This window comes from Drosophila persimilis, unplaced genomic scaffold (genome assembly GCF_003286085.1).
Source record: "Drosophila persimilis strain 14011-0111.01,24,50 unplaced genomic scaffold, DperRS2 tig00000746-arrow-arrow-pilon, whole genome shotgun sequence".
Classification (NCBI taxonomy): Eukaryota; Metazoa; Arthropoda; class Insecta; order Diptera; family Drosophilidae; genus Drosophila; species Drosophila persimilis.
The window spans coordinates 476293-487799 of NW_020825348.1; the positions used below are offsets into that span (position 1 = coordinate 476293).

At 40.9% G+C, this 11507-nt stretch overlaps 1 protein-coding gene across 2 annotated transcripts in view; it reads right to left on the bottom strand.

Moving 5' to 3' along the window:
- LOC113566534 (ran-binding protein 16-like) overlaps positions 1-8554 on the bottom strand; it is a 180625-nt gene extending 172071 nt beyond the window's left edge. For both annotated transcript variants that reach the window (XM_026992561.1, XM_026992562.1), the window contains exon 1: positions 8413-8554. In XM_026992561.1, the coding sequence (XP_026848362.1) occupies positions 8413-8519 (107 nt within the window). In that variant the 5' untranslated portion in view covers positions 8520-8554. The remainder of the gene's footprint in view (positions 1-8412) is intronic.
- Between the last annotated feature and the right edge of the window lie 2953 nt (positions 8555-11507).

Consider the following 11507-nt stretch of genomic DNA (forward strand, 5'->3'; position numbering starts at 1 on the left):
GTGATTTGGCACATAGCAATTGAATCGTTGCCCGCTTATCCTTATGTATTGCTCGGATATATACTGCAGCTCCAAATGCTTTCTCCGATGCGTCAACAAAGGTATGTATCTCCGATGATATCGGAATTTGTCCTTGGAATATATGACGTGGTACTTGTATGGAGTTTAATAATTTTAACTCCTCCCTGTACCTTTTCCATTCCTCCTGGAGATGAACTGGAAGCGCTTCTTTGTAGTCAAAACCTTCCTTTGTGAGATGCTGCATAAAGATTTTTGCTTTCATCACAACAGGTGAAAACAATCCAAGCGGATCGAAGATCCTAAAAATTTCGGATACGACATCTCTTCTGGATATTGTTTCCTTAGTGGCAATCTCCGTTTTTCCACAGAAATGGTCGGATTTAGGCATCCACGTTATTCCCAGGGTCTTCACGCTGCAGTCTTCATAAGTGGTATCCTCCAGTTGTACATTTGGAATCATGTCTTCCTTCGGAATGTTCTGTAGTATGTGCACGTTGTTTGTGCACCATTTTCTCAGCTTAAATCCAGAATTTTGTAGGAGTTGGTTAAGTTCCTTCTGTTTCTGGAGGGCCTCTGGTATGGAATCTGCTCCTGTTAAGCAATCATCCACATAGAAATCCTTTTCTAGTGCATCAGCTCCAGCCGGGTATTCTCTCTTGCCCTTTTGAGCAAGATATTGTAGGCATTTTGTGGCTAAATATGGAGCTGCCTTAGTTCCGTATGTTACAGTTTTGAGTCTGTAATATCTCAGATCTTCTGATGGATCATTTCGCCATACAATTGTTTGATAGTACTGGTCCTCAGGATTGACCCAGATCTGACGATACATTTTTTCGATGTCTGCCGTAAATACATATTTGTGCATCCGGAATCGAAGCAATATTGAAAATATCGAACTTTGCACAGTCAGACCTGTATGCATCAAATCGTTGAGTGATTTGCCGGACGACGTAACAGAAGAAGCATCAAAGACAACTCTCAATTTTTTTGTAGAGCTGTCATGTTTCATCACACAGTGATGTGGAATAAAATAGCGTGATCGTGCTATTTCTTTAGTGTGCATTTCCTTCATATGCCCAAGTGCCTCATATTCTTTCATGAATTGCACATAGCTTGCCTTGGTTTCCGGATCTCGTGACAGTCGTTTTTCCAGGCAACAAAGTCGACGTGTAGCCAAATCACGGCTCTCCCCTAAGGACGAAGCATCTTCCAAAAATGGGAGTCTGACAATGAATCTCTTGTCACATGCCATTTGAATATTTTGAACAAAATATTGCTCACATCGCTTCTCTAGAGGAGATAAGCCTGGTGTGTTGCTCGGGAATGAGTCCAATTCCCAAAACTTGGAGATTTGCTGATCCACCTTGTCCTCCTCAGTCAAAACTGCACACGTGCTTTGGCTCTTTGACTCCTGTCTTAGCTTGCCAGCCACTATCCAGCCTAGTCTCGTTTCCTGAAGCCTGGGCAATCCTTTTCCAATTGATACATGCTTGTCTTGCATGATTTCGAAGTAATGTTCTGCTCCCAACAGTATGTCTATTCTTCCAGTCTTGTCAAAGTTGGGATCCGCCAAAGTGATATTTTTCGGAAGCTTCCAACGAGACGTATCAATTGACTGTGCTGGTTGATCTGCCACTATGTGTGTCAATACTATTGCTTCTAGTCTTGTATTAAACTTGTTATCTTGTGAAGTAAGCATAACATTGACTCTTGCTTTTGACGTTTGTGTTCGTCCGCCAATTCCATTTATTTATAGTTCTGATTTTGTGACTTTCAGATCTAATATTTTCAATGCTCTTTCAGAAATCACATTGACTTGAGAGCCTGAATCAAGTAGGGCTCTAAATTCACCCATTTGTCCATTGTTGCCTTTTATTGTAACAAGAGCAGTGGCTAGTAATACATAAGAGTTTTGACTACTATTTGCTGATGCTGCAGTTTTGGCTTCAGACTTGATTTCCAAATGTAGTAGAGTGTTGTGTCCTTTATTGCACTTAACACAATCTCTTCTTTGGCAATTCTTTGCAGTGTGATCGCGTTTGAAACATTTGACGCAGAGTTGGTTCTTTTGAACCCAATTTAACCTCTCTGCGACAGGTTTTTTTAAAAACTGCGTGCATTTGTAAATAGCGTGATTTGGCTTTTCACAAAAATAGCAGACATACTGACTTTCAGTTCCTGCTGAGGCACATGTGATGGGTTTCTTTGTTTTTTCCCATCCAATGGCTTCCAAGGTAAGGAACCTTTGTTCGAGAAATTTCATTAATTCGCTCAAAGGCTGTAATTTCTTTGTACTTTGTATGGATTGTTCATACAAAGTGTGAGTCTGACGATCTAATTTTTTTGTCAAAACACATAGAAGAATCGGATCCCATCCAGCTGTCTCTATATTTATGTTATTGAGTGCTGATAATGTTTCCTTTACATTATCGTGCAAAGCCTTTATGGACTTTGCATCATTGGAAGTGCTTGGTTGATCCAATAATCTTTGAATTAGTGCGTTACTAAGCACTCTTTTGTTGCTGAAACGCTCTTGAAGCATGTTCCATGCCGTTGTGTAATTATTTTCTGTTAGCGAAAGGTGGCGTATTAAATTTTCCGCTTCTCCCGTAACATTGGTTTTTAAATACCACATCTTCTGAATGACGGGTACCGATGCTTCATGAATCATTTGCTTAAAAATGTCATGAAACTGTTGCCATTTTAAGTAGTCACCATCAAATTTAGGGATAGCAACCTTAGGCAGGGGTAATGTATTATGCATATGTGGAGCAGCGATAATTTGTTGAACAGCGTCTGCTTCAGTCATTGTTTGGACTGTTAATACTGCATCTTCAGCTGCAATGTACCTGTTAATGTTATATCCCATTTTCACAGGATCAATGCATTTTTTATAAATTTTAACGTGGATCGCTCTAATCTCATCCCAATATTTGATTATTATTGGTTTGAAGTCCTTTCGCGTCTCATTCGTCATTCTGTTTATGATGCGCTCTAGACTTTCAAGCAGCACCTTTTGTTCTCGGATCATGGGCTCTATTTCAGGCTCACTCTCCATAGATGTAATGGATCCTGTATCTATATCCATTTCTAGTGCAGCTAACTGCTTTGTAAATTCGTCTTTATATCTGACGACCAACTCTTTTGTGTGTTTGAAATATTCGTTAGAGAAATAACTGTGCTCAAATTTTGAGTTTTGAGTTATTTTTTTGATATTACATTCCTCCATTGAAAATGCGTCCCAGAGCTTTGATATGTTCTCAATGCGGGATTTAAAATATTCTGGTTTCTGCTTCCTTTCAGCAGAATCCTTTTTATAATTTCGTACCAGGCTCTGAATCTCTTCGCCTGTGGCAAGCTGCCTGTCTAGCATAACATTAATGCTTGATGATGCCATTTTATTTTATTTATTTTAATACTTTGACCCGATGGAGGTAATTTGTTTGTCACTATGACTGGTTGTGCCTCTACTCACAACCACGAAGATGGTCAAAGTATCTCAATAAATATTTATGACACTGGAATTCTTATTTCCAATTCAACCTTAGTCGCCTAGTTGACTGTGATGGTTGAGTTAGATCCAAATAACTCCAATTACGTTTTCCTTCACCGAAGGTTTTAAATCACAACTGTGAGTGTTGTTGTATGTATGTAAATTGGTCGCCAAGTTGACCAATTATGTAGGATTTTCCAACTAAATCCAAGTTCCAAATCGGGAACAAAATCCAGATGAACGGTTAAGTGTCCAAAAGTCGGGGGTCACCAAATGAACGAATCAAATGAATCTGTTGATGTAGATTCACTTGATTCTGTGGTGATTGTCAATATGACAATCGTATGCTGAAAATGTTATGTATGTATGCTACCGGTTCATGTACCAGTAACAAATGGTCGCCGCAATCGGTACTTGAACAAATTGGGCTTCGGAGATGTGAATACGTCAGAGTTTTCTTTCGTACTGATTTTATTTGGTAAAATGCAAGGTTTATATACAATTTCTATGAGTATGATTGTTTACTTAGGATCTTAGGTATGTTTAATTAGCTCTGAGTATCATATTGCTAGGGAAATGTGTTATCTCTATTTAGGACTAATCAATTACTACAAATCCAACAGTGGAATATTCCAAGGGTCATATTTATGACGGTCACAATGGTTATCATGCAGATGGTGTGAGATTTGACCACATGCAGGTCATCCAGAATGTGTTTTATGATAGTGCCGTAAATATCTTAACAGTGTATGTACACAAATGCATGCAGCTGTCCGTTGTATATTTATTTAGGTCAGTAGTGCATGTCACATATTTATATTTAGAGCATATTATCGTTTATTTCTTTAGGTGGCTGGGAAATCTTAACCTATTTATGGTTAGTTATTTGTCTAGGTCTAATCGTACGATTTTGTACTTTAGTTGAAATCGTACAGGAACATTAGTTTTTTGGAGCAGGTTCGGTAATTCTTGGATTCGACTTCGAATCTTTGCGAAGGAACTCATGCATAATTGTATGCTCAGGCCATATTCACGGTTCTAGAGAACTGGATAGTAAAGAATCAGGGAGAAGAATTTTAAAGGATGATATGTTGCGCTTATGTTTAAATGTAAATTTAGTCACAACTACATATATCATCAGGCTTACTCTAGTAGACTGCTATTAGTAAACGTCCCATCCTTAGTTAACCGTAGAAAAATGCTTGGTGTGATTTTTATGCACAACTTGATCAGGGGTGACATAGACAGCCCTGATCTGTTGAGCCGCATAAACTTCACGATTCCTATTATACCTACTAGAAATTTTATACCGTTGTTCCTTGCACTTTGTAGATCGAATTATTCCTTGCATAAACCGTTTAGGGTCTTATGCTCGGATTATAATTCTCTCTACCATATTATATCCACCACTAATTCTTTTCCTCTTATTAAATTACTAATCCTTATACACCTTTCTAGTAATTAGTAATTGTAGTGGTATTTTTATTTTGAATGAATGCCTAGTTCTCTTAAAAACTTTAGTGATAATTTTCCTCGTATATTAGTCTAACAGCTATCTTTCCTGCATGCTCGCGTAACAGCCTTCTGCTGGTGTCGCACGGGCCATTTGACGGTGCAGTAATTGCATCGCCTCTTGAAAGAAGCAGTCATTGCATGTCAACGTCCACAACAATAAAAACTAAGCAGGACCAATAGCATTCTGTGCATAAGGTAAAGTTTTATTGTCAGTGAAAGGCAATGAATAGTTTTTATTTAAATATACAGGTATGGCTTGTGACGACTTGGAAAATGCTGTTTTGACTACGTAGCACCACATAATTACCTACGCATCATTTTTACTACCAATTCGTAGGAATACGAATCGGAAGCTAGCCCCACAGAGCTGGATGAGCTAATGACAACGTTATTTACGCTGTTTTTTTTTTATATTTTGTTTGAACATTTTCAGGATTTTTATTTTTTTTTCGTTTTCTTCAAATTAGAAATAGCTGTTTTTCTGATAAAAAGTTAGCCATGCTGACTAAGTATCAGGTTTAAATGTAGAGTTTCGGTCGCTGCAGCAACTCAAAACGTACCCCCTCGTTTCCAATTTGAATTCAAAGTATTTACCGTTGCGAGAAGCAATTGGACAAATTTGAAAATGGTCAAATAAAGGGGCTACATGACTTCTATACGCATAAATTTTATCTGGCAATAGCAAGCAATCGGCTTCCGCTAAGCCACCAAGATTAAATACGAATTATAAAGTTTAACCCAAAATCTCTTTTCATTTTTGAAACACATAGGTGCCAAAAAAGCTTGGCATCTCAAACATTGGTGACCCCCCGACGTGATATAAAACCATTTCTTAATCGCGTTCCGTTAAAACACTTATTAATTATACAATATTGTGTTGTTGGGTAGTTTAACTACCAACAAATACATTTGGGTGCACATTGAAAAACAGTTTAAAGTGCAAATTCAGTGAGAGTGCGGCTGGAATATTTATAGACAAATTCCGGTACTTTAAGCGTCGAATCTCTCATTCTCTGCGCAGCTGCAGCCGCGGTTCTTGACTTTTCGTGTCTTGCATTCTCGCTCTCGCGTCTATACATCGTCGCTTAAGCGGTATTTCATTTTCCGTTGTTGTGTCGAATTGCACAACGGTTAACATGGACAACGATCCGAATACAGGCGCGGTCGGAAATATTGTGGTGGCTGATTCCAGACTGAGTCTGTATAATCGTAAAAGTCAGTCATTATATGATCGATTGCACAGGCTTGGCGAATCCTTCGCGGGGAATAAAATCGATAAGCTGACCGCCGCGGAAGTCAAGGTGCGCCTTGATATGTTGGCAGAAATTCGAGAGGAATTTAATAAGGCCCATAATGAATTGGAGGCTCTCGATCAAAACGAGATTGGGAGTGAGCTGCGGGAAATCTTCGATACTCTTTTCATATCGTTGAAAGCTGAGTTGCTGGCTGCTGTTGAAGTAAGCCAGTCACACGCCGCTGCCCATTCTACGATTCTGCCAAGCCATTCCGGACCTAGTACCATCATCATGGCTCACAAGCAGCGACTTCCTGAGCTGAAGGTGCCTAAGTTTTCTGGTGGATACGTCGAGTTCTCGGATTTTATGGCAATGTTCAAATCGGTGATTGAAGCGGATGCGGATCTCAGTGACATCGAGAAATTCCAGCACCTTCGCTCTTGCCTCGCTGATGCGGCTTTGGATTCGGTTCGATCGTTGGAGCTCTCCAGTGCCAATTATCGTGCGGCTCTGGATATACTTAATAAACGCTTTAATAACAAAAGACTTGTTTTCCAGGCACACATCAAGAAGATGCTTGGGCTAAAGAGGGTAGACTCGCCTTCTGCTAAAAGGCTTCGGGAGTTTTCGGATGCAGTCAATTTACACATGCGAGCGTTGCAGACATTGGGAACTGCTGAGGAGATTTCAGGATTCATGGTCATCAACATGCTGCTGCAGAAGTTGGATTCGAAGACGCAAACCAAATGGGAGGAGCACACATCGTCGGATGCTATACCTACCGCAGAGGAATTCTTCGAATTCTTGCAGCAACGCTGCCAGAAAATGGAGCGATTGGAATATGCTACAGCGACACACGCTAGTAGCGATCAGGCGGGTTGTGGGAAGCGGCCGTGAAGACCGCAAAATATCACCTGTACCGCTCAGTTGGACCATCTGTGCTTAGCTTCGACGAGCTGCGCACTCTGATCTGTCAGATCACTGCAATTGTTAACTCTCGCCCTTTGCTCTCGCTTTCAGATAATCCTGATGATTTAGACGTTTTGACTCCTGCTCATCTGCTTTTAGGCGGCCCCCATGAGCAAATCCTCGAGCCTGACCTAACGAAGCTGAACTACAATCGTGTGGATGGCTGGCAGCGGGTCACCCAACTACAGCAAATATTTTGGAGCCGTTGGCGCGAAGAGTATCTCACTCTTTTGCAAGAGCGCGCGAAGTGGCGTACCCCCGCGCAAAACATCTGCAAGAACGACCTCGTTCTGGTGAAGGACGAAAATCTTCCTCCAATGCGTTGGCCACTGGCTAGAGTGGTCGATGTCGTTTTGGGCAAGGACGGAGTGTGTCGCGTCGCTGACCTGAAGACATCCTCAGGAAACATCAGGAGGGCCGTCACTCGGCTATGTTTGCTGCCCCTTAAGGAATCTGTTGAGAGACTAGTTCCCAACGGGGGGAGTATGTTCGGGCCAGCCGCTGAAGAATAACCGTAACTTTAACATTATTATTGTATGAGACATAGGCGGCATGTTGTAAAACGTTGACGTTCTGCAGAGCTGCTGCGCTCTCCCGCTAAAGGGGCTCTCTGCCGCCGCCACTTCGGCAACTACTTTGATCTGCTGCCGCCACTTCGGCAATCACTTTGATCTAACGCCGTCGTCTATAGTTTAGTTCTATGCTAACCCCTCTGCGCATTGGTTGCATATCGATCTCGCATAAATTTTATCTGGCAATAGCAAGCAATCGGCTTCCGCTAAGCCACCAAGATTAAATACGAATTATAAAGTTTAACCCAAAATCTCTTTTCATTTTTGAAACACATAGGTGCCAAAAAAGCTTGGCATCTCAAACAGAAACAATAAAACGTCTTATTTTGATCGTTTTATGGGTTTCTATCTCAGCACTGAATCGCCAATTCTAGCTATAAAATGCTATAACTCATTATTATATCAAAATATAATTATAATAAGTAATGTTTGGAATTATGATTATGGATAGATATACACTTTATAAAAAATTAGCGAATATAGTTATAGAGATATTGAAGCCGAGGTTTTGTATCACTGAGAATTTGAATTCGATTGGATGAGCTGTTTAAAATAGACAAGTGCGTAAGCACTGTAAACAGCTCTGAAAAAATAAGAATATTCTTACCGATAAAAATCCTCGTATAGTAATATGAGTACCAGCAATGGGCGTGACATGGACCACTGATTTCGACAATCCTCGGCCAGAACATTGTTTAACAATGAAGACATCATACTTTGAAGCAATTCAGAGTTTATCTCGACCACCTAAAAATATATTATCCATTAAATTAATAAATTTAAATAATTCTGCTTTGCTATTTGAGAATTTGGTATAAATAAATAATGCAAAACTTCGAGCTTTGATGCGCCGAAGTTTAAGTCCCGATAAAGTTCGAGGATCATTCCAAATATGGCTGCTCAAATTTAATTAATAGTACTAGTCAACAAACGATGGGGAACGTTGTGAGTTACTTCTCCGACCGCAACCCTAAATTTATACCCGATACTTAGTCAGTATGGCTCTCCTCCGCCAGACGGCGCTAGCATTGAATGACAAAGAGTGCGTGCGAGAGAGACAGCAAATCAGTCAGAAGGTTTCGTTGGGCGCTGCGTAGCCACTGCAAATTGATTTGTTCTTTTTATACCCGATACTCAAAATGAGTATTGGGGTATATTAGATTTGTGGTGAAAGTGGATGTGTGTAACGTCCAGAAGGAATCGTTTCCGACCCCATAAAGTATATATATTCTTGATCAGCATCAATAGCCGAGTCGATTGAGCCCTGTCTGTCTGTCCGTCCGTCCGTCTGTCCGTCTGTCCGTCCCCTTCAGCGCCTAATGCTCAAAGACTATAAGAGCTAGAGCAACGATGTTTTGGATCCAGACTTCTGTGATATGTCACTGCTCCAAAAATATTTCAAAACTTTGCCCCGCCCACTTCCGCCCCCACAAAGGGCGAAAATCTGTGGCATCCACAATTTCGACGATACGAGAAAACTAAAAACGCAGAATCGTAGAAGATGACTATATCTTTTAGAGTGCAAAATCTGAACCAGATCGTATAATTATTACAGCCAGAATCACGAAAACAATATCACTCTTTCTCGCTCTGTCTCACTCTAACACACAGGTTTCATGGTCGGTTTTGCCAATTGCAAAATATGAGTTCAAGGATCTCAGAACCTATAAAAGCCAGAGCAACCAAATTTGGTATCCACACTCCTGTGATATCGGACCTTGACCGTTTCCTGTCCAAATTTCGCCACACCCCCTTCCGCCCCCGCAAAGGACGAAAATCTGAGGCAACCACAAATCTCAGAGACTATTAAGGCTAGAGTAACCAAATTTGGTACACACACTCCTTTAAGATGTCACTATAAAACGTATATCTCAGAATTTCGCCCCACCCCCATCCGCCCCCACAAAGGACGAAAATCTGTTACATCCACAATATTGCAGATTTGAGAAAACTAAAAACGCAGAATCATAGATAATGACCATATCTATTAGATTGCTGAATCTGGATCAGATCAGATCATTTTTATAGCCAAAAGGAACAAATCAATTTGCAGTGGCTACGCAGCGCCCGACGTCACGCTCAGACTGATTTTCTGTCTCTCTCGCACGCACTCTTTGTCGTGTCGTTAAATATTAGCGGCGTCTGCCGGAGGAGAGCCATACTGACTTAGTATCGGGTATAACCGTAGAGTTGCGGTGTCCGCAGCAACTCACAACGTTCCCCCTCGTTGGTTTTAATAATGATGTGACCTGATCCAGATTCGGCAATCTGATGCATATGGTCATTCTCTTTGATGAGGCATTTTTAATTTTCTCGTATCTTCAAAATTGTGGATGCCACAGATTTTCGTCCATTGCGGGGGCGGAAAGAGGTGGGACGAAATTTCAAAATATACTTGTAACAGTGAGATCTAAAAAAATGTGCGGGGCCTAAGAAACCAGAACACGAAGCCGATTGGATTTTTTCGTGCCGACATAGAAGTAGATCAGCTGCGAACCAAACACAATTTCCTGGTGATTCCAAAAAATGCAGTGGAATGTGATGGACTATTGGACTACGAATTTATAAAGAAGTTCACGCTTATGGCCGATGCGATCTCTTTTCTAGGCCTGGAATAGCAGAAAATGTCGGAAGATGAGTATTGCATGGTTTACAATGTGATCGAAACTCCTCTTAGAGGACCAGAAGAAAAAGGTCGATCCAGCAGTTGAAATCCTTTCTGGTAACCGAGAAGTACTTGTCATCCTTAAGCAGATGGAGCGCGATTTGATTAGGACTGCACACAATACTGGTCACTTTGCAACACGAAAAACGATGCATAATATTCAGCAGCAGTCTTACATCCCCCCACTTAGAGGGAAAGGAAAATAATTTTAGAGCTAGTTGCATAAGTTGTATAATTCACAGCAAAAAGATGGGGAAACCAAGAAGGCCTTTTGCTTTGCATCGACAACCGCGATGTACCACTCCATACGGTGCATATCAATCACTTGGGTCCGATGGATGCGACGTCGAAACAGTACAAGTTTATTTTGGCAGTGGGGTGGTTGATGGCTTTTCAAAGATTGTCTGGATGTTTCCAACGAAGTCTACAGGCTGCGAAGAGGTAATCAAGAAGCTCACCGAGTGGTCCAACGTTTTGGATTCCCGAGGCGCATGATAAGCGACAGAGGCGTTGTATTCATGGCCAATACATTTACTGAGTTCCTCATTAGCATGCCTGGTCAACTACTGGTGTTGCAAGAGGTAATGGTCAAGTCGAAAGGGTCAACCGCTTAATCCTTTCGATCATATCAAAGTTTTCAGCAGAAGAGCCGTCAAAATGATCTAAGTATGTACCGTCTGTGCAAAAAGCAATTAGCTCCCACATTCACATGTTGACGAAATTATCACCGTTCGAAGTTTTGTTCAGCACAAAGATGAATTCCAAGGCTTTTTTTGTTATTTTTTATTAAAAATCAGCATTACTTAAACTATTATCTAATGCTAATGATGTTTGAATTGGCTTACTACATATTTTAAGAGTTTCATTGTTAGGTTTATATGTATATGTACATCTCTAGCTGCTTCGTTTTGATGGTTATCGTTGTATCGACTGCTATGATGGTTAATTTGATCGCCAACTTTTGGGATGAGGAGATCTCTTTCCAGCATTGTGGAAACCACGGGGCACCTGTCATCGCCCTTAGAGCCCTCGCTTGC